This window comes from Ambystoma mexicanum, chromosome 10, assembly GCF_040938575.1.
Source record: "Ambystoma mexicanum isolate Mex_15411 chromosome 10, UKY_AmexF1_1, whole genome shotgun sequence".
Taxonomy (NCBI): Eukaryota; Metazoa; Chordata; class Amphibia; order Caudata; family Ambystomatidae; genus Ambystoma; species Ambystoma mexicanum.
Genome location: NC_090932.1, coordinates 680,809,114 through 680,833,360, shown reverse-complemented (window position 1 = coordinate 680,833,360; position 24,247 = coordinate 680,809,114). Strand labels below are relative to the sequence as shown.

General features: G+C 47.5%; 1 protein-coding gene across 2 annotated transcripts in view; it reads right to left on the bottom strand.

Moving 5' to 3' along the window:
* Positions 1–24,247, bottom strand: part of XRN1 (5'-3' exoribonuclease 1) — a 2,611,979-nt gene that overhangs the window by 2,507,412 nt on the left and 80,320 nt on the right. For both annotated transcript variants that reach the window (XM_069618274.1, XM_069618273.1), the window contains exon 3: positions 20,486–20,583. In XM_069618274.1, coding sequence (XP_069474375.1) covers positions 20,486–20,583 — 98 coding nt within the window. The remainder of the gene's footprint in view (positions 1–20,485; positions 20,584–24,247) is intronic.

Below are 24,247 nucleotides of genomic sequence, written 5' to 3'. Positions count from 1 at the left end.
CGGTTGCGGCACGCCCCGGAATTATGCCTGCTTGCTCTGTTGGAGGAGGGCCTTTCGACCGTGAAATGCTTGGTGGGAATGGCATCCATAGTGATGAGATCACTTATCGCCAAAACATGGGGGGCGGGTAAGGCCCCTAACTTCCACGAGTGGCTTAACACGTCAATGTGCGAGAGGAGGGAAACACAATATGCGCAGCCGCTCCCATCCAATAGCAGACCATTGGATATCTGGGCCCCTTTCAGATCATATATGTTTACGAGCGCGGAGGACCCCTTGGCCTCATCCATCCCACAGAGTGTGACCCAGGTGTGACTTAAAGCCACTTTACGGGGAACGACCAGGGGTCGAGTGGCACACCGGATGCGCAGTATTTAATGTAATGTGCCCTTTTGACATGTAAAGAAACACTTATCTAAGTTACATGATTCTGTTTGTTTATCCGTTTTAATGCAGAAGTGTACTAAAAAGGTCGCTCTGATGCTTACCTCAGGAATGCGGATTACCGCCTGAACGATACGAGTGTCCTTTTGTCTTTACCTTTACCTGTTACTCTAGCCTGTCTTGATGGGGGGTGGGGAGGGTAGGCGGGAGTTGGGCGTGTTGCCTCCTTTTCTTGTGTAAGTTGTTCATGCTTGTTTAGAACGTCAAAAACATTTTTTTTTTTTTAAACTCAACTCCTGTAGTGGGGAGTTGAAGTTTGTTTCTTCCCTTTGGATCCCTTTTGAGGTAATAGGATTTTGGTGCAACTCACTTCACCCTCAGGTTATAACAGTTCCACTTCCCTTTTGTAGCTTGCTTTTGCGACTGGTTTCCATCTCTATACTTATTTGCCTTTATTATTAAATTTCTCTTGTACAGGATAAAGAGTTAATTTGCCCTTCCCATGTTATTTTCTCACTCCGGTTCCCTCCCTCTCTCTCCCTCTCCCTCTCCCGATTCTTATCCAGCTTTTATCCCGATTCGTAAGCTTGGTAACCCAACTGGTTTAAACATCAACTCGGTTATATGTTTTTCACTGAGAAGTCTGCGGAATAAATTAAGTTACTCACCGTAGTGACTAATGTACTCCTAGTCCCTAGTCCTCTTTCCTCGATACTGTATGGGCGTCCCTCGGGATGGGAAACAGAACCTTTTTGTCTACCCCTCTAAATGTAGATGCGCGCGATGGTGCTCCCAGACTCTTGCCAGATGCCTTTTTACCACTGGATTGGAAGAGGATAAGATGTCTCTTGAATTCTTGTAGGCACCTATGGCCGCCAGATACATACAGCAGGTGTCTACCTGCACACCTGAGTGAGCCAGATGCGCCGAGAAAGATAGCACATCACCCAGTGAGCATGCCAGGGTGTCAATCAGTTTAGTCCTGACCTAGTAACAGAACCTGGTCCACTTGCTCGTGTGGATTCCTGGTGGAGCTGCCTCTTACACCATGTATGATAGCCAGGTTGTCCTGTGACAAGTGCAGATGCTTCAGAGTGACCTGTTCAGGAACCAAGCTGACCGGGCTAACTTCTGCATAGTGGGGTGAACCACTGTGCGACCCCCAAGGGGAGAGGTGGGCTGGTCCCAACCAGAGGTGTACCAAGGGCTGATCAGTCAGTCGAAGTTCCGAGAAACAAGGTCTTGCCGGCGACCAAGGAGCTACTTGTAATTGTCGATGCCCAGGCTGCTGAGCCTGTCCGCTTCCAAGTTGGATTCCCCTACAAGGTGGACTGCTGACAGATTGTCAGCATCAGTGCCCATTCCCAAATGTCGATGGACAGCCTGTAGAGGTTAGGGGACCGGGGACCTGGTACCTCCCTGCTTGTTGATTTAATACATACAAGTGGAGCGGTCTGTATGCAGACCGACTTGCTGTTGATAATGGAGAGGAACACCTTTGAGAGCTAGCCGGATGGCCAAAATCTCGAGCCAGTTGATGTGTTCCAGCTGCCCCTGCCATGACCATACCCCATGGACACTGCAACTGCCCAGTGTAGCCCCCATCCCTCCAGGTACGAGTCCATGGTAATGGTGATGGTGATTTTCAGAGGGTTGCCTTAACGGTCTGCGCGCTACCAGGTTAGTCTCTGCACTCCACCACTCCAGGTCCGGGCGTAGGTGTTGTGGTATGCGGACTAGGCCTGCCTGGGAGCCAGTCTCCTGATTCCAAGAGGCTGAGAAATGCAGCTGCAGTCTCCACAATCAGAATTCACATTCTCCACTTCTGAGGTCGCTGGTCTGACGAGAAAATGCCTTGTGGCCTTCTTGATCGCTGTGATCTTGTCTGCTGACGGAGAAGATCTGCTCTGCCCTCGTATCCCAAATCCACCCCAAGAATGTTGAAGACTGGGTGGGGAGTAACTGACTTCTTGAGGTTGATAGAGAACGTATAGCGTGCGCATGAGTGCTGAAGAGGTGTTTGACATACTGCCTTACGAGACTCTGCTCGGATAAGCTAGTCGTGGAGGTATGGATAAAGGTGGTGGCCCTTCGCCTTCAGCAGAGCTGCTGCTGAGTTCATTAACCTTGTAAATACCCTTGGGGCTGAGTTGAGGCCAAAGGGAAAGACCTTGTACTGAAAATGGAAGCCTGTGACCCCGAACCTCAGGAAAGAACAGTGGGGCTCACAAATGGGGATGTGCAGATAAGCATCCTTCAGATCCAGGGAGCACATCCAGTCTCCCCCCCCCACACAGAGTCTCCGCAATAAGAGCTGTAGTAACCATCTTGAACTTTTGAAGGGGTAGGGAAATGATCAAGGAAGAAGGGTCTAGAACAACTCGCAGGCCAGCCTCGTGGTTCTTCTGAATGGCGAATATTTGGGAATAGAATCCCATGCCTCGTTGCGAAGCTGGAACATCCTCCACTGCCTGACTCGTGATGAGCGAGTGGATTTCCACCAAAAGAGTTGCTGTCCCAATCTGCAGGAGTGGAGGGGATCAGAGAGGAAATTGAGGGATTGGGAGGCGGAAGCACATGGACACTACAGAGAGGATCCATGAGTCCGCGAACCTTGCCTGCCATGCATCGAAGTGCAGGGCAAGCCTGCCCCACAACGGAGACTCGTGGATCTGGATGGCGTCGCAACTGTCTGCCCTCTGAAGCTGGTGCCTGGGAGGGGGACTGGAAACCCCCCTTGTGGGAGGATTTGTGCTGCTTGCGCCTGTGCTGGCTGGGAGACCGGTCTGGCTGTCTGGTGTGTCGCTCCTGAAATTCCCTGAAGCTACCGAAGGTACGTGCTCGGAGCGCTGGTGACTCTGGCTATAGGCCTTGGGAGCCGACTGTCAGGATTGGTAATGATTTAGCGGTCTGAGAGCTATTCTTTTTGTCAGGTTCCTCCTCAGTGTTCGAGTGGAACAAGTCCCCCCCCTCAAATGGCAGGTCTCGAATTTGCTCCTGCACATCAGTGTTATATTTGGTTGTCTTGAGCCAAGCCATCGTCCTCATATCGGTGGCGATACAGATCGCTCTACCGGCTGCGTCAATGTGAGTCACTGTAGACTCCATGTCCTCTTGGGCCACAATTTTGGCCTCTGTCAATCCAGCCTTGAAGCGTGGCTGACTCTGCGCAGGAAGCTCTGGAAGGAAGTACGCAATGTCCCTCCACAGCTTCTAATTCACTGCTGCCAGCATAGCATCAGCGTTGGCCTGGCGTAGATGGTGTGGCATTGGAGTAATACTTTTTTCCGTATGAGTCCAACAGCTTTTCCTCCTTCCCAAGGAGGGCTGACGTTGGAGCCACTGACGAAGACTGCGGCTTGGAGTGTAGGGAAGCCACAGGTATGACTGATGAATGCGGTTGATACACTGACAGAACGTCTCCCCAAACGTCTGCCTATACTTGGCATCCAGCCATTTATTGGTAGTCTGTGTAGAGTGCGGTTTCACCCATCCCTTCTTGGCAAGGGCTTCTACATCCTTTTGCAGAGGTAGGCCAGTTCTTGTGGCTGGGCGAATGGTCAGCACTTCAGCCAGAACTCCTGCCTCAGGTTGCTCTACTTGAGGCTGCGGAACCCCCTGGTAATCTGCTACACCTGCCAGTCTCTCGTGGAAAGCTTTAGCCGACAAGCAAGTATCCTAGTCCTCCTCGTCCGTGTCGCCCGCTGTGTCCTGCAGATCCAGAGCCGTCAGAGGCGTGCTGGGTACAGGCAACTCTGGCGTGCTGACTGGCAGTGCAAGAGGTTGCTGCGGAGGCGGAAAATGCATGAATGGTTGGAGCGCAGGAACCAACGCTTGAACCGGTACCAGGGTCTGCAACACCATCAGAGCTTGAGGTGGTGCCGGGGGTAGCATGTCCTTGATGAGCCCCATTTGGTGATCATCCGATTTGGGATCTCAATGTTGAAACAGCTATCCCAGTATTTGAAATTGAACCTACATTGGCCTTCTTAGCCTTTGATCTACTGGGGCTATCTTTAATATGGAATCAAAAATGAACTGACAGATTTACTTGTTTATTAAGAAAGGAAGTTGAGCATGCAGGGGTTCTGTCCAATGCAAACTGGAATATTTTTGAGAGGGAGGCAACTGACTGAGCTGGTGATGCTTTGTTTAAAAAGAACAAAAAGACAGCTAGATCCATCTTTGCTGAAAAGGAGAATTCTGTTAAACATAAATTTGATGCTAGAGTTGCCGCCTCCAAAGATTTTAAGAATAATATTAGAGATCTGAAGAAGCAGAATCTAACCAATTTGCAATATGCTAAAAGTAAAGCTTTTGTCTGCTAGGTGCACAGGAATTACTTAAAATCCCCAAGGGTTGATATGTACAACAGAAATAATCAGGTAATATTAAAACATCCCTGTAGCAATAAGATATGAACTTTTTGGGCTACATAAAACTGTAGGAAGTTTGCGAGGCGCTATGGAATCTGCAAGTTCCTGAGGATGTATGGGTTAGGTTCTTTACTGCTAAATATAAACTGCTGAAAACATTTTCAGAGCTGACGGACCCATGTGAGGGGACTTGTATTCGAGGTATCTGTAACTGGGATGCGACTCTCCCATTAGATGGGCTATATCCAAATTGAATCCATCGAGAGCTTCTGGACCTGATGGTATTCCGTCGTTGATATTGAAGAATGACACTTTAATATGAGCCCCAATTATGAAAATCAAGTTTAATCACATTCATGTCTAATTGTGTTCCAACGTCATGGGCACAATCTCATAAATTACAATTTTTAAAAAAGGGACCGCCTAGATGCAGCAAATTATAGGCCCATAGCCTATACCTTTGGTTTTTGCCCCGTTAGTCCTTAGGGAACTGAAAACTGTGTTGCAGCAGTCAGCAATTCTCGCACACTCCTAGGTTGGTTTTAGAAAGAATATAGGAACATCAATAAATGTCACCATATTGGCTCACTTTTTGTACAATGTAAAACACAGTCAATCTGGTCCAATTTATATGGCATCCCTGGACAGGTCATCTGCTTTTGGTTCTGTTATTAGATCTGTCATGCGGAATAAACTAGTGTGGTTTAAAATCCCCCTATAGCCAATACAAATCATGGCGCTCTTACATCAAAACTCAACATTAAAGGATCAGGATTCCTAAAGAGGGAGCACTTTACTAGACCTATTGCGATCTTTCCGGGAGTCAAACGAGGCTGTATTCTGGCATCAACTTTGTTCAACTTATATCACAGCGATATTGAAGAGTTATGGAATGCTCCAAATATAACATCGGCCAGGCTAGGCAAGTCAAGGCTGCATTGGCTTGCCTTTGCCGATGACCTATTTCTCTTTGACTAGACGGCCAGCAAGTCAAACAATCTTTTTCTCCAATACGCATTAGGTAACTTATTAATTGGTGTTATCTGTTTAACGTCATGATTATGTATTGTTATTTAATGTGATTGATGAAGTAGTAACTTGCAATTTTAATGTGAAACGTGCAACATTTGTTTTTTAGCCATATGCACAATAAAAAATAAAAAAAAAACATGAATGGAACATGTGGTTGATTTTCACTAATTCCTACCATAAAGCTTCTACAACCAACAAGTGATTCCTAAAAGTACTCATGGTGCAGAGGTGCACCCAAGCAAACTTAAAATTGATTGGTTAAAAGTAGAATCTATATTTTGGAAAAGAGTATTACATTTACCTAATGCATGACCATTGCCATTCTAAGATATAAGCTTGATCTTCTTTCCATCCAAGCAACTATCAGTTGGAAGAAACTGTCCTTACTAAGGAATATTTTAGATCCTCCTGCTAATTCCTTGTATATTGATTTTTAAAATCTTATGCATTCTAAATTGTCCACTACGTGGGATTTTTTAACTGCTTCTCTGGAGTGAGTGGGAAGCTTTTTCCACACTCGCTCATACTTTAACTCTAACCTTGGGAACCATTTCTACCTTTTTAGGGTACTTTGTAAATAAAGGTATGCTTTCCTCCTTTTCTCCTGGCATCTGCATTTTACTATTGCAGCATACAGCACTTTCTGTAAATTGTTGCTGGAAGGTCCTTGAGCTTTCCTTTTTATTTTACCTGGGTTAACTACTGTTATCAGGGCGGGGGGGCGGGGGGAACACCCTTTTGTCCCTCCTGTATTTTACTTTGCGAGATCAGCACACCCCACCTAATGTGGAGTGCTGGGGGGATGGGGGGGCATGCTCTCCCTTTTCTCACTGTTCCAGTAACTTTTAGTTACAGTTACGAGTTCATCTGAGAGGCTGGTGGCAGGGTACATTTTTGCACTTTTTGTGGACTTCTACCGCAGGCTGTCTTTGCAGCTGCAGTAGGGGACACAGGGGTCACCATTTGCCTAAAATGGTGGCTGTAATTGTTTAAGTCCTGTTTATGATGACTTGTTCTTACTTGAGCCATCCAGAACCTTTTCCTGGGCGGGGGGAGGTCTGGATGGGTCTTTTGTCTTTGGCAAACTTCCTTTAGACAGCCTGCCAAGGCTCCGAGTGCTTGAAAGGCCAGGAAGTTGAGGAGGTAACTGAAATTACTCTGATCTTTGTCCTGCAGTGTCTCTACCTGGAACCAGTTTGAACTGGGAGGATTGCTGTCCCAGATTTGCATGAAAGTTATCAATTGCTATTGGGGGGCTGATCCAGTTTTCTTGCATGAAAGGCAAGAGTCCTGGAGCTGAACCTCAGTCGAACACTGGATTGAAGATCCAAAGAGGACTTCATAGAAGGACGTCCCTGCAACTTCCAAGTGACCGGCAGAGCCGTTGAGTGACTGCTGAAGACCAGACATCGAATTCTGAGCAACAGGGAAGATCACTTGAAGAATTCCTCCCTTGAACTGGTGGGCCTAACCAGTCTCAAGACCACCTGCATTTTGCACCATCCCACAAAGCAGTGACCTTGTGGGTATCCTTCCGGGCTGCAAACTCCTAATACTGTGGGGGTATGCAGTAATAAAATCGCGGCAAAAATATCACCTTTACAAAAAAAATGACAGCAAAAATGATGTGGTTTGACCCGATAAAGGTGTACCCCATTATGCCATTTAAGGGGAGCAGGGGTGTCCCCCGCTCGCCTTAAATGGTATGGGTCTGGGGCTGTAGGGGTCCCCCCCCGCATCCTTTACATGGATTGTAGCGGCAAAACCATGGCCTTTTTACAGTGATTTTTTGTGTAAACAGCAATCTTAACACATGGAACCACCGTGGGACATTTTGCGGTGCAACGTCTTGTGACGTGCAGATCCGGCTGAAACCTTGTGGGTATCCTTCCGGGCCTGCACCTGTGGAACAGTCTTAGGATGCATTGCAGCAACTTGGCTGGCTTTGGTTAACCAAGAATCTTGTGAGGTCCATATGTTCATATGACTTGAGCAGTGATCTGGCATCTCTCTCCCTGGTGATCCTGTACCTATTTCAGCATATGCAAAGCATCATAAGACACTCTTTCATATACAAGATCAAACAGTGCGAATCTTGTTGAAGAATGCATCATTTGTATGACTCAACAGGGCTTGGAGCAGAGGTCATCCCAATTCTTTGCATCTTCATTGAGCAGCTTCAGATGCCTTAATTTCTAATGAAAACTCTAAACCAAGTCTTCCATCTGGGGTCGATAGAGGTAGGTATGGATGGTTTCCCATTCGGTCATGAGGTTTTACATAAAAGCAAAGCCCTGATTAGTGAGGATCTATTACCTGCTGTGTAGTTGCGCCACATAACGGAAAGGATTCAGGTGGCATAGTACACAATTATAAGGATTGAGCAACGCCAGGCTTGGAGGAAATGAGGGGTCTCAAGGTCCATCCTTATACCAGAAAAGGCAACATCTATGGCGAGTACCAGCTGTAATGAGGCTCTCTTTACATAAAGCCGAGAAGTCTTCTGGTAAATGTGGCACTTCCCACCAAACTGTTGTACATGTGGATAGATTCTGGGTCAAAAGAAGCCACTAAGCACATTGTCCTGAATTTTAGTTACCATTTGATGTCACTTGCTAAAATAGAAAAGCAAGGTCAAACCTCCATGAATTAGTTCGTCCATAGTCCCCTTTCCTCCATACTGCATAGGCGTCCCTCGCTAGGGACAAGAGACAACCTTTTTCACCAGAAAAAAAACCTTCCCATGACTCCGCCCACCAGCACCACTCAGTCCCCATTGACGTGCCAACAATATTTAACACAGCCTAATGATAACAGTATTATTGGGGGGCGGAGGTGGAAGATGGTGGGACGTAAGGAGGAAAGGGGACTATGGACTAAAGGTACGTTATTCACTAAGGTGAGTAACTATTAATTACCCTTACGTCCCCTCCCCTTTCCTCCATACTGCATGGGGGATTACAACTGAATGTAGCCCCAAGGTGGAGAGGAGACCCTCCTTAAGAAAAGATTCCTTAGAACCGCCTGTCCGAAAGCCACGTCTGCCTTAGAGCCGGCGTGCATACAGTATTGCTTACAGAAAGGCGAAGGGGTGGCCCAGATGGCCGCCCTGCTGATGACCTGCCACGGAACCCGCCGCTGGAATGCGATGGCCTTGGCTATGACAGCGTGATTGTGCATGTTAGCTGGAAGTGGCTTGTGCTGCCCCTCATAGGCTTCCTTGATGGCCGAAACCAACCACCTTGCTATGTAGGCCTTAGAAGCCCGATAACCGGGGCATTGATCACCCCCCCGCCCCACCCACCCACCGTAGGTGACAGGGTGTCCGACTTGCGGAAGCCCCTGGTCCTGTCCAGATAGAATTTCGGAGCGTGTCTGACATCCAGATAGTGCAAGACAATCTGAGCCTTGTCTTGAGGGGCGGCAAAAAACATTGTTATATATGATATGATATATGGCATTTATAACGCGCCTATACACAAGTGTTTCAAGGCACGACGAGGCAAGGGAGGGGAACAAGGGAAACAGACAACGATCCTACTAGGCCAGGTGTCATTCAGATCGCGCAAGTGCATGGGAAGGGAGGAAAGGAAAGTGCAGTACATGGGAATAGATAACAATAAGTAAAAGAACTGCCAGCATGTGGTAAGTGCAGACATCAGCTATCGACGTCTGGTAGGGGGACTATAAGGATACAGAACAGTCCCCCAAGTGCAGGGGTTGCCAGGTGGGCAGTACAGGTGTGTGACGCTGGCGGGAGACTATCTGCTCATTTAGATGGAAAGCACAGGCTACCTTAGGTAGGAACCACCTTATCCTTGTGAAAATTAGTGTAGGGTTCTGAAGCCACCAGTGCCTGGATCTCGCTGACTGCGAGCCGAGAGGAGGCCCAAAAATAGAGCTGTCTCAATGTTGGCCAGCTTGTTGTCCACAGACGCCATTGGCTCGAACGGTTTGTGCGCCAAGGCGCCCCACACTACATTGAGGTTCCACACGGGGTGTGGTTATTTGATGGGCGGGTAGAGCCTGGTCAGGCCCGCCAAATGTCGCTTGACCACCGGGTTGGAAGAGGAGACCTCCTCCGAATTTCTACAGGCCCCTATAGCTGCCAAATAGGTGCAGTATATGTCAACCTGCACACCTGACTGAGCAAGGTGTGCAGAGAAGGAGAGCACATCTTTAGAGTCTGCCCAGTGACAGAGCCTAGTCCATTTACTCTTGTAGTGGCTCCTAGTAGCCTCGCTCCTAGCGCCTGAATGATTTCTAGGTTAGCCTGTGATCAGCTCAGGTGCTTCAGCATGACCTGCTCAGGAACCATGCTGCAAGGACTAATTTCTGTGGAGCAGGTAGATGACCCCGGCCCCCCTGCTGCGCCAGGAGATGAGCTGTGCCCATTGGCAGGTGAATGGGTGGCCTGTCCGAGAGGCTGAGAAGCTCAGAGAACCAAGGTCTGGCCGGCCACCACAGAGCTATCAGACTGATGCTGAGGTGACAAGATTCCTTAATCTTGCAGATCACCCTGTGGACCAGGGGTGTGGGAGAGCAGGCATATGCCGTCATGCTGTTCCACTGTATCTGGAATGCGTCGCCCAGGGAGCTGGGGCCCTGCCAGGACGCACACTGCTGGCACTTCTTGTTGTCCCAGGAGGCAAAGAGATCCACCTGAGGACACCCCCATCTGGTGAAGATCTCTAGCAGCACCTTATCGTTCAATTCCCACTCATAATGGTCTGCTGAGCCTGTCCGCCTCCAGGTTGGATTCCCCCGGAAGGTGGACGGCCGTCGGGTAGATGTTCTCCAGGGCCCAGTCCCACATGCTGACTGCTAGCCTGCACAGTGGAGGGGACCCGGTACCCCCCTATCTGTTGACATAGTGCATGCTGGTGGAGTGCTCGCTCTGGATGAGTACGACCTTGCCCCCAATGAGCGGAAGGAAAGCTTTGAGAGCTAGCCAGATGGCTTTCAGCTCTAGCCAGTTGATAGGAGACTCCTGCTCCTGAAGGGTCCAGACTCCATTGACACCGAGGTTGTCCAGAGTGGCCTCTCAGCCTTCCAGGGAGGAATCGGTAGTGATGGTGACCTGTGGGGCCGGAAGGGGTTGCCCGTCCGCATGTTTCAGTCCGTGGAGCACCATGTGAGGTCTGGGTGAAGAGAAGGAGGAATGCTGACAAACTCCGTTTGGGAGCCCCGCTCCAGATCCCATAAAACTGCAAAGGGTATCTGTAATCTCCTCATCTTGAGTCTCATGTAGGGTACGGCCAGTAAGACCTCCGACATGAAACCCAATAAATGTTGATACCACCAGGCTGAGGTCCCTTCTCGGGTAAGGAAGTGAGTAGTAGCCCTCTTGATGGCCGTGATCTTATCTTCCGAGGGGATAACTCTCTCGGAGCTCATGTCCCAGATGAGGCCCAGAAAGGTCAGGCTCTGCATAGGCTGCAACAGAGACTTCTTGAGGTTGATAGAAAACCCCAGCTCGTGGAGTGCGATCATAGTGTGGAGGAAGTGTGGTGAACCGGGTCCAGAGATCTCGCCCTGACGACCCAGTTGTCCATGTACGGGTAGATGTGGTGGCCCTGGACCCTGAGGAGGGCTGCCAATGCATTCATGAGCCTGGTAAATACCCAGGTGGCTGAGTTGAGGCCGAAGGGTAGCACCTTGTATTGGAAATGCTAGCCCATGATCCTCGCAGAAAGAAGCGATGCGGCTGCCAAATCGCGGCGTGTAGCTAGGTGTCCTTCAGATCCATGGAGAACATCCAGTCTCCCCTGCACAATGTCGCCGCAATGAGTGCTGGCGTAACCAACTTGAATTTTTGAAGAGGGAGGGAGAGGTTGAGGCTGGAGAGGTCCAACACAACTCTCAGGCCAGCCTGGTTCTCGTTTTGTATGGTGAAAATCCTGGAGTAGAAGCCCAATCCTCACTGGGAGGCTGGGACTTCCACTGCCTGGCTCTCGACGAGTGACCGAACTTCCGCCAATAGAGTTGTTGTCCCAATCTGTGGGAGTGGAGGGGAGGAGGGAGGAATCTCCAAGTGGTATCCTGTGTATACTACAGAGATGATCCAGGGGTCCATGAACTTCTGACACCAAAACTGTGCATGAAGGGCAAGCCTGCCCCCCACCGGAGACACGTGGAGCCGAAGGGACAAGTCATGCCTTCTTTACCTCCGAGGCTGCTGCTGAGGGGAGGGGGGGGGGAACTGAAAAAGCCCTTGCTCCCCACTCTTGCACCTCCATTCTTGGAAGCCGCGCAAACCCCCCCCCCCCCTAAACACCCGCCCCTTGTTGGAGCATTGCTATGACTGGGTGCAAGCCTTGGGCGTGGCCTTCGTAAGGATAAAGACTTTGCAGTTTGCAAACTGCTTTTATTTTTATTTTTTATCTAGCTCCTCATTGGTGGTGGAGTGAAAGTGGTCCCCACCATTGAATGGAAGGTCCAATATGCGTTCCTGGTCATCTGGGTGGTATTTAGTAGCCCGAAGCCAGGCAGTCCTTCTCATGTCCGTGGCAATGCATATGGCCCGGCCAGAGGTGTCAATATGGGGCCACGGTGGATTTGATGTCTTGAGCCACCATTTTAGCCTCTACCAGTTCCGCCTTGAAACGTGACTGGCTCTGCACCTGAAGCTCCAGAAGGAAGTCGGCTATTTCCAGCCAAAGCCTCTGGTTAATGGCTGCCAGCATGACAAACACGTTGGATTGACAAAGATGCAGCGAAGCATTGGAATACAGCTTCTTCCTGTACGCCTCCAAGATCTTCACCTCCTTGCCTAGCAGCGCCGAGGACGAGGAGGCCAAGGACGACAGACTTTGAATAGAGTGATGTTGCAGCAATCACTGAAGAGTGCATTTGAGGGTGGGCCGACAGCAAGAGTGGACGCCCCTCCATTTGCCAATGCTTGGCATCGAGGAGCCGATTGACAGGCTGGGCCGAATGGGTTATGAGCCACCCCTTCTTGGCCAAGGCGAGAACGTCCTTCTGCATCAGGATCCCCGTTCTAGCCGCAGGACGTAGAGTGAGGACCTCTGCAAGTACCCCTGCCTTTGGGTTGAGGAAGGCCCAGGTACTCTGCCAGACCTGAGAGTCGTTCGTAGAAGGCCTTGGCTGACGATGGTGTGTCATGGTCCTCTTCCTCGTCTGTTTCCACCAGGGCATCCGGCTGGTCCGGAAGCAGGTGGAGGAGTGCTGGGCGCTGAGGGCTGAGGTGTGGAGACCGGAGCCAGAGGCTGGTACAGAACCGCCTGAACTGTGGGAGGCAGGAGAGCCGGAATCGAAGGAGCCGGAGTGGGCAGCAGGGGCTGCACCGGGGCCTGCGGCATTGGAGCCATAGGAGGACTAACTATAGGTGCAGGCAGAGGGGTCGGAGGAAGCATGTCCCTGATCACATCCCTAAAGATGGCCCCCATCTGAGGAGATCTCATGAGAGAAACTTTACAAAGAACCTGTCCTCGTAGGCCGGTGGGGTGGCAGGTGATGTTGACTGGGTGGCGGGTGATGTTGACAGGGTGGCCGGTGCATACTCTGTAGCTGGTTGTGGGGTAAACTTGCCCTGCGATGCTGATGGATAAGCTGTAGGCCACCTACCTAGTTGACAACAGTCCCATCTTTTAACTCTCTCCCACCTGCTCCGTTCCTCGAGGCGGTATCGAACGAGCAGCCAGCTTGTCTGGCGCAGCAGCCATCTTGTTGAGCTGCGTGCCAAAGGCATGGTGCTTAGCTCACTGGGTCCAGCCTCCTCCAGGACTCTTGGTGGTGGAGCACGAGACCTACCCTGCATCTCAGGCCGTGGCCTGCTAGGCGTGTCACCCTCAGCAGTATCGCCGGCAGTTTCTCCCTTGGGCCTTGACTTATGTCTGACGAAGTCCTTCAAGTCCTATGAAGGCAGCTTATCGAAGAGCCCCCTCCACCTAGCTAGTCTGTTCTTCAGAGAACGCGGTGTCAGTGCGTCACACGTGGTACAACCCTCCCAGGCTAAGGCAGCGGAGGCAAAAAGTGTGGGGAATCGGATGCCCCTCACATGCTGGACACCTGCTGAAGTCAACATGTGCCCCGGGGGGGGGGGGCATGTAGCGCCAGAGGACCGAGTACCTGATTGATAAAAGAAGGCAAAAAGACAGAAGAAAGTATCCGGGGAAGAGCGCGTGGTATTATATGGCCGAAGCCAAACCCAGGAGTGCTGGTGAAATCGGCCTGTTCCAGTCGACGCGGAAAAGGGGTTGGGGAGTGGCGCAGGTGGGTAGGGTCAGGGGAGCGCATGCTCCCAGGGCCGCACCTACCACGCGCCTGCAAATTTAAAGGGGAAGAAGGTTTTTCTGGTGAAAAAGGTTCCATCTCCTGTCCCTAGCGAGGGACGTCACTGCAGTATGGAGGAAAGGGGATGGGACACAAGAGTAAGAGGAGGCTAACCAATGCCTTCTTCATCCCCTTCATGTTGTTTTTGGCACTGCAACCAATAGCCCATTTGTCTGCTAAACATGGGCTACTCCTGCTCCTACTCTACTGATAATGCCTGCTCGAAGGCAGAGCAATGGGAAGGGTCATTGACACTGGGCTAGGACATACTCCAAGACAAATTGGTGGGGGGAGTGGGGTTAATCAGTGAGATCTGCCACCAATTATGGACCTCAGGTGGGAGGCCAGCGGCTGCGAGTGTGATTATATCTAGGGGAAATCCTGAGCCTAATTGTTTGTATTTTCTTTACTTGTCTGCTAAAGTGTCTTGACATTTTGGGGCCATTGCTGTAATTTTAAAGGACCAGATCTGGCTATATTGGCTCGATCCTTTGTACTGTGCTGATCTCAGACTACCATTTTTGGCAGCAGGTAATCCTCCAGAGTAGATCTTCATGCTCCCCCTTACTGCTGGGTCAGGTCCACCATGCTGGGACTGTCTCCAAGAGAACGACCTGACTTTCAAGAAACGGCTTAAGACTTGGCTTTTCAACCAACCACTCTGAAAGTAAAAGAAAATAATAGCAACTGAATAAACTGAGCACCAGAAACAAGGATTTTTCTAAACTATTGACACTACCATCTGTGGGAACCAAGCAGAATCATGGAACATCTGTGTGGTGCTGGTCCGCACCTTTAACCTCAGTGAAATCTACCACTAAGAGCCAGAAGTTACAACACCCTCACCCACACTCTCCACCACTCGCCACCGCTCTCCACCCACTCATCCCTCCACTAACTCCTTGATACTAAACTCTTGCATCTTTACACCTATCACACTACTACAATAAGCCTCCAAGGCCTAGTGTACTTAACAGATTCAGACTATCCATCTTTTATCAACAACCATACTGTTAATTTTTGCACTCCACAATTTGGGGGCTGCCCATATGACTACCCTGACCGGTACCAAGCACAAACAGAGATGTTCATATCGACACAGGTAACCGGTACTTCGACTGCCTTCCCACTATCTGATTAACACACCCTTCCATCCCTTCTTACAGAGCCATGTACAGTAAGGCCAACATTATTGGCAGAAGAGCTCTCTATATAAGACCACATTACATAATATTACATTTTTCTGCTGTCTTCCACTGTTACCGCATTGGACATCCCACCTTGGTGTTGGAATCTGCCATTGCCTGGAAGGGTATTGAGACCTCAATATCCTGCCTCATCATCTTCTCTGGACCATCCTCAGTCACTCCCAGCGTATTCATCATCCTTGGACCAACTTTTTATGGGTGGCCACGTTTATTGGGTTGTCGAGCAGTTAGAATCTGCTTTGTTGGACTCTCCTGCCTTTCTGGAGACCTCCATCCCAGCTGCTTCTGATTCTGGCTTGAAAGCCCCACCCCCCTCCTAGGCAGGGCGACTGTTCTTTTCATTTTTTTTGGAACGTTAAGTCCCTGCCTGTTCACATCTCATAAACCGCACCTGGAAAAGAAGCATTCTGTTTACCACACTGTTTTGGGGATTCCTGAATGGACTTTTTGGGAAGCCTCTCCACAGGTACCCATCTCTGTGCCCTTGGTTGGTGGGGTATTCTTCATATGTTCCCTCGGTGGGCCACGTGGTCCGTGGTTGAGGCTTCTCGCAAGAAGGCCTTAACCTCATTTCCAGACTGAAGTCTATTAGGACTGATATCTGCTGTGCTGCATCTCCTAGTAGGGCTGCTGGTTTTCGAACCCATATCTGGAGCTCTTCTTTAAGTGTCCCCCTAGGGCTGGTGGCTGCCAAACACGCATCTGTGGGTTAGAACTGGGGCGTACCTGCATTTTGCCCATACATATCAACTGCCTACTATGTCTCTTTCATTTCTACAGGAACATTTTAGGTATCGGGTAATAATATCGCCACATATATGGTCGCCGTAAATAACATCGCCGGGAAAATGTCGTGGCGATATTTTAAAAAAAAATAAATACATTTGGGGGTTGCGGGGGTGTCCCCCGCATGTTCCATGCAATAATGTCGCCACAAAAAACGATCATTTTTCGGCGATATTTTTGTATGGCAATATTTTTGTGCCGACATTATTACATGGAACCACATTTTACTCATCTAAAACTGTTCCAAAATGACTTACATTTTTCTGCATCCATCTTGGGTCCAATGAGTTGTAGGCTAAAAACTGGAATTTTAGCTTGCACCTCGGAATATTGTTTTATGTACTTGCATTCCACTTCTGCTATTAAGAATGACTGATCACTATTTCGAGTACCATCACTATCTGTGTTTCTCTTGAAGTGTAACGTGTTGCGCCATCAGTCTAAATGTATTTGATCTTTTGGTGGCCTCTGGTTGTTGGTTATTATTTTATTACCCACGCCCCACCCATCTGGTTATCGATTTGCTGCGAGGTGCACATTTGTATTATTCAAGATGCTATGTCCCAGAGGTTGGAAATACAGGGACCATGTTGGCAATTGGGATCCTGTACTGAAAATTATAACTGTTTGAAAGGATCCGGCCCTCCTCATTGTATGGGTCTTTTTGGCACATTTTCTGCATTTACAACTGTCCTCTGCCCCGATCACCCTCCTACTACCCTATCAATCAATCACTGGAACGCCACCCCCTCACAAGAAATTCTATGAAAAGTGAAGCAAAACTGCCATTTCACCAAATGTTTTCAAATGGCTGTGATGAGGTGGGCCAGTAACAGACTAGAGGCGTTCAGGACCAGAGGAGAGAAACTCTGGTGAAACTGTAGCAGGTGCTCTGGAGGGACCACTGGAGGTGAACTTGGCGCAGCAGGACCAGAGGAGATGCAGTCCTACAGAGCGGCAACGGTTCCATCAGTGAAGGAATTAAAAGCTGACGCGGGAACCAAAACAGACTGCCAAGAAGGGGAAGCTTTCCCTGCGAAAACTCCTCACCGCAGCTGTATGGTACACCGGCGAGTCAACCTAAAAGAGTAGGGGGCCCCAGGACATGCCAAAACGTTAATGAACATTTGGAAAACATTTTTGAATACGGACCAAACCAAATCGAAAAGCAAAGGCAAACATGGTACAAATCTCCTGATATGAGATGTCAATTTGGGGAAACCTGGAACAAGTACTGCCAAGAGATATTACGAGAAAGGTTGAGAGACAGAGCTTGAACAAACCCTCATATATGAGAAGTCAGTATGGAGGAAACGGAACAGGTAATAACTGAAGTCAAAAAAGTTTTACTATTGAAGAAGTGCAATTGTGTTATTCCTAAGGGGAATGTGAATGTTACAGAAAGACCTGATGAGAGATACACATCAGGTAGTGAACCTTTTGGGTAGAGTACACCAGGCAATCTGCATGAACCAAAGGGGAGACATTCCTGGCAGGGGAGTAAACCAGGATATCTAGAGATTCAATTGAGAAGTTTCCTGACAGGAGAGTATAGCAGCAAACACCTCTTGAATTGATATTGTTAAACAGAAACTTCGTCATCAAGTCGTGTTTCAAATTGAATATTTTGGTCAACCTGAAAATTAGAAAAGAAAGACTTCCTTTTGCCATACATCAACCAATATTGGAGAGAAGACATTTGTTTAAACCAATCCTGAAAATTAGGGCTTTCCTTTGCTATATTCCAGACAGTGTTGTGGGAAAGACATTTGCATTTCCATCCTGAGGAAAGTATGAGGAAAGTATTGAGAGAAAGAGACATGTTCATTGCCTTTGACTATTGTTGAAGCAGAACATTTTGAACAATTTTCCTTAAACAATTCAGGGGAAGCGAACCAATCCCTGGAAACCAGGATTGTTTTGTTGAAGTTATACGTTTAGGTGTTTTGCACAATTCTTTTAATTGAAATTAGAAACATTTACCTTGCACCTTTTGATTGTAGTGCGACGGTCAGAGATCGTTTGGACATCCTGCTTTAGTTTCATTGGAAGTGACATTCTCTTTAGGATAGGGAAAGATGGGCCTTAAACAGACATTTTTTGGTAATAAAAATGGCCGATGTTGAGAACATTACAACTTTGTATTCGCCTCATTTCTGACCCTTCACAGTGAGAAGAGTTTTAATTGACATTTATTTTTTTTAATTAATACAGTGTTTCTACTATGTGTTATGTCTACCAAACAAAATATTTGCCTAATAGATATATTATGTGCAACTAAACAGGTGTACATTTTTCAGGACACCAGTGTGGTGTACATTCTATGGATAATTGTGTGGAGTTAAAAGCCCGACTGCTACATAGGAGACAGGTTTTTGCTTCTCTTTTGGGGTGGGTGATCTGCCCTACCATAAGGTTAGTGAATGTACTGTCTTGACCAGAGGTATGTACAAGAACTGCCTTAACACACTGTAGAAATAAAATCCAGTCATCCCTGGCAGCACCTTGATGGGGGGTGGGGGGGAGGGGGGGAGGGGGGGGGCGGGGGGGGGGGGGTTGGCACGGTTGGCGGTCTTAACCTTCAAAGGGGGTGTGTTGTGGAGCTTTTTAATTTTTTCCCATTAATTCCACCTTCTGACACCATTTGTCATGAAGGCCGAGTGGGGAACAATGAAAAGGCATAGACCCAAATGTAAAATTTAAACAAGAATTTAGTAATATACACACAAGGGTGTAACTTCAAAACAATAGTGAGACGACCTCTCAGTCTTCGAATGAAAAAAATCAAAACACAGTTCTTAGGTTCAATAGTCTCAAAGATTGGGCCCCTTCTAGGCAATTATGTGTGGAAGGGAGAGGCAGACTGATGGGGGGGGGGGGGGGTGGGGGAGAGACCAAGCTTAAGTAACAATGCCTCACCTTGGTCGCTGGATGGTTGGCAGGGGATTCTGGTCACCCTGATCTGAAGAGGTCTTACACCCAAATCCTGTACTGGCTTGGCTAATCTCCTTGCAGGCACTTCTGTAACAATCTTGTTCCCAAGGAGCCCTCCTACGTTCCTCTATGTACTAGAAGACTACATACTGTGCCCTACTCGGAGCTATTGCTACCCCCTCAACACTTTGCAACATGTTCGTACATCCTCCCAACCCCCAAACTTGTAATCAGGTGCGCAACATACCTGCGGCACCTTCCCCATCTTGCTCAGCATTCTTAGGCTCCTCACGGGAGCAGCTCCCTCACTGGTTAGACCAACCTTTGGTCTGTCATCTCCTCCTGACACTTCTCCTCCTCTCTGCATCTTCACCTCTAATGTTTTGAACCATGTCTTGCTACTCTCCAAAACACCTTTCTCTCACTCGAACTGCCTCCTCTTACTCACAGTCAAACTACTCCTCGCTCCTCCCCAGCCTTTGACAAACGAGCCTGCCACCTCGCCACTATCATAGTCCTTATCTGCACCCTTGCACTCTCTAAACTGATTTTCAGCCGTAGCCTCTGGATGGGGTTCTTTAGTCTCTGCCAAGGCCTCTCTCTATATCCTCTGCCCAGGTCAATGTGTTTGTGTGCTTTCCAGGTATTGGTCATTTGATTGCATATGTAGTCTCCATGTTTCTTCCGCGGCTGCTGCCTCATTGGGTCCTGCGGCCCGAGTCTTAAAGCAGTGGCCACAAGAGTGGTGCAGCACTTCATGCAGCTCTTTGCCTATTAACAGGAAGGTAGAAGTGTTTTAACCTGAGAAGTGAACAGAGACCTTGTTCTGCTCTCCCTCGCAGTGGATCCACCACCATCCTGCAGGACAAAGACCGAGATGTGACAGGGCTGCCTCAGGATTTTGGCATCATTTTAAGACCCTGACATGTAGAGAGCGGAACCAATACACCAGACTCCAGGGAGCTTAGCTTTCTTAAAAGGCCTTAAACCTCAGGCTGCAACTGATGCCAATTCTCTGCCATGTGTAAGGGGAAGATGGGAGTAGAGCGGGGAAGATGGGAGTAGAGCAGGGAATCCTCCCCAAGCCAGCCAAAGGGCCCTCCACTGTATGGCAGTGCCCAAGCCCCCTATGTCCCTTAATCCCTAAACATCAAAGCAAGACGGGGCACTTCATCACAGTTCCCACCACAAGACAGAAGCTAGTTGTTCCAGCTATAGAGGGCTTACTTAAAGGGCCCTGCATCCAGATTTGGGCAGAATATAGTTTGTAGAACAAAATGTGAACTCCCTAGACAGAAACTCCAAGAAAGATACAGCAGTGTAAAAATAATAGGACAGCTTCCAACCGTGTGCTGATCTATTCATAAGTTAACAAGAGAAACAGTTAAAACTTAGAAAGACCAGCCCTCATGAATGTACAAAAGATGTTCGTAGAGAAAACATAACTCGCCCACTATACGAGTGTCCTACCTGGGGTAATGCAGTTGGAATCGAATCTCGCTTCAGAAGGTAAAATTTCTCCTTTTTCAATTGCCTTTTTAATTTTGTCTTCGGCCTCTTTCGCAGACCTAACAAAGAAATCACAAATTTACATCCAGTAACATTTGTTAACAGCTCCAATTATTTCAAATTCTATGATAAAGTTTGAAGCTGAAGTCAAGACAGGAATGAGTGAGTTACTGAATGGAGATTCTCCTAGGTGAAAGGGTTCACTTGAGGACCTGCTCCACAATGTTTAACATTGGAATGCAGTGCACTTCCGTTTTATAATTTTTTTATTGTTATATGATTAAAACAATACCCTTTAACACATTTGACAGAATTCACAATTACATTACTTTTAAATGCATGTACATCATTAAAACAACAAAAACAATGATACATTTAGACCACCCAGTTCATGATTAAAAATAAAAATACGAACAAAAAAAATTCACATACATGACATCAAATTGTACATAAAAACAAAAACCACTCGACCAAAGGCAAGCATAAAAACAAGGGGCACCCAACCAATGTGCAAATAAGCAAGCTTCGGCAAGAAATCTACCGGAATCGATTCGAGGGCATGTAACCCACATCTTTGCAGACTTGATTCTGAGTGAGGAGACCCCCACAGTATTTTTGGATTGCTTACATAGAACTGGCCTGAAAAGGAATGATGCGGGGGCTCGCTTACGCGACGTCCTAGCAGCGTGCACGTCATACTCACAGAAGCAGTAAATCCCAAGGAAGGCCAGGGAGCAGTCCTTGATCACCAACAACGGGATTGAGATCCAACTCTCCCAGACCACTATTCAAAAAAGACACAAAATGCAGAACACTACAATCGCGCACGATCAAGTACAAGTGGACCTTCCCTTTCGGATTAGTTTTTTCTTTAGATGGTAGATAGCACAGGATCACCTCACGAGAGTTAGGCATGACCTTATTACAAATCGAAGGAGGGAGTGGGAGGCCCGTCTGAAGCCGAGAATGGCCGTTGGACTCAACAACTTAAACCATGGGAGTGGTAGATCTCACTGCGCCGTGGGAGGAAGCAGAAAGCGAGACAAGAGGATTGGAATGCGTGACTTAGAAGACCTACCACTAAACCACCAGAATAAGGAAACGTCAATCAAAACAGCCAGCAGCGAATGAATCAAGCATCAAACTAGTGGTCAAATTTAAAGGAACAAACAGAGCACAACATCTTGGAACTCATCTGCTCAGGTAACAGATGGGGGTACTAGGTTACCCCGCATGTTGCCCTGGTAGTAAAGTTGACTCGCGGCTGGGGTTTGGTGCCCAGGATTATATTCGGTACCGTGGCTCAAAACAGGTGACATTATTTGAGGATTGCAGTGGCTAACAGGGAGGATGAAGCTGGATGAGTGAGGGTAGTAGGGGTAGGAATGCATGGTACTCGATGGAAAGTTCAAGAATGGGGATATTCGCAAGATCTTCTGGCTCATTATGTTTAGTGAAGAACTGGGACAGTTCAAGCAACGTTAAATATTAGGGGTCTAAATGTGCCGGCGAAACGCAGTCTTAGGGAGTCACCAACCGGACCTGGTGGAAGAGACGCATATATGTCTGACAGATAGATATCAACTTTGCCTTCCACGATACCTGGTGGTGTTACAGGCAAACGCTGTGAGAAAGGTTGCAGGACTTACATTAATGGGGGAAACAAAAGGATATACCTACTATTCACATGTGCACCAGTCTTTTTCCCCGTATTGATTATGCCTGGGTCTCGAAATCACTTCTCGGAAGGGTCACCCAAATCACTTGTCAGTCAATCACACTTTCGGACCATGCACCTTTGATTATAGATTTAATTATAGTAGGGGCAATCCAGAGGGTATGGTACTGGCGATTCCAGTCTGAAATTTTGCAGGACTCTGTAACTAAAGGAAAAAAGGATAGCAAAATAGCGGCGTTCTTTGAATTTAATCAGATACAAGATAGTTCCACAAATGTAACCTGGGACACGTTTAAAGCATCAATCCGCAGAATCTTCATCGCAGAGGCTGCCTACAGACGTAAACAAAAAATGGCGTTGGAAATAGAATTGGAGCAAGAACCGGAAGCAAAAACAGGCACCCTCCATTCAAAAAGCATATAGCATAAAGGGCAAGTTAAACTTGCTTCAAGCAAAAAAGGCTGAATATATTAGGTAATAACTAGGTATATTGTGTCAAATTTAACAGGGCAGACCGCTTACTAGCCAGATAACTAGACCAAAAAATAGCATTGCAAACTATTCAGTCGATCCCGTCACCTGAAAGGGATACAGTAAGGGAAACCCCTCAAATTAGCTATTTCATACCTTCTATTCAAATCTTTATCAGTCAGAATATCCAGATGAAAAAACTCAGGTGAAGTATTTAGAAGCAGTTACCCTTCCCCCAGATAGCAGCGGTTGATCGTGAATGTCTTGAGAAGGATATCGCCCCAAAAGTAATAAGGGTTGTAAATTCACTCCCTCCAAATAAATCCCCAGGTCCAGACAGATTTCTTGCTCTGTTTTACAAGACATACTGGCAGGACTGGTACCGAGGCTTCTATGCCTATATAATACGTTTACAAAGTCAGGCTGTATATCTCCCACTATGGAGGAGGCAAAGATAGTTTTGTTTCCAAAACATGGCAAGCACCCTAGGAGATGCGATAGGACGGTAGGATCCGCACTTAACAATCTCAACGGTAAAATGTATTCTAAAATATTGGCTAATCGGATAGAAGACTTACTCCCCACAATCATAGACACCCAGATCAATCGGGCATTATAATAATTTTTATTTTTAAAAAATCAAATAAACCGACATACCCATGACAATATTAGGCGCACCAGTCATTTTAGAAAAGGTTGGAAGAAGAAAAAAGAAAACTAATAAAAATTAAAAAAAAAAAAAAAAAAAAAAAAAAGACACTGCAGTTTTTCCGTCAATAGATGCCAAAAAGGCTTTTGACTGGCTCGAGTGGTCATTCCCCTTTCAGGTCTTGGCCAAGATGGGCTTCGGTCCATAGTTCATAGCGAGAATAAAAGGTAAACTATAAATTCCCGGTAGCCTGTTTAGTGATTAATGGACAACTTTCTCCCCCCATTGCTCTCCAAAGAGAGAGACTAAACAGGGTTGTCCGATGTCAGCATTATTATATGCCATAGGTTTGGAGCCATTTCTAGCAAGGGTTCGACAAACGGAAGATATCCAAGGAATACAATTGGGGGGGGGGGGGGGTTAGGGCACAAAACTATAGGCTATGCAGACGATATGTTGCTAGTTGTAGCCGAACTGGTAAGAACATTATCTGCAGTAGAACGCAAGTTAAAGAGATATGGTTCAGTGGCTGGTTTAAAGATCAATCTGTCTAAGTCGGAAATCTAAAATGTATCCCTGTCCCCTAACTAAGTACGCTCACTGCGAGCTCAAACCAGATTTGGATGTGCACAAAATCAAATTAAGCTATTGGGGGTCACTATAACCCACGAAATAGCTGGAATGTATGAGGCTAACTATCCTCCCTTATTGAAAGCTATTATGAACCAATTAGTGAATTGGGGTCCGTTAACGACTTCCTGGCTGGGGCGAGTCAATGTGATAAAAATAACCATCCTTCCTAAAGCACTTTATTTTTTCCAAGCACTCCCAATACGACTCCTGGCCTAAAATGCTTCATAAAACAATATCCGCTTATGTTTGGAACAATAAAACCCTAAGGGTGGCATATGAGATTCTAATCACT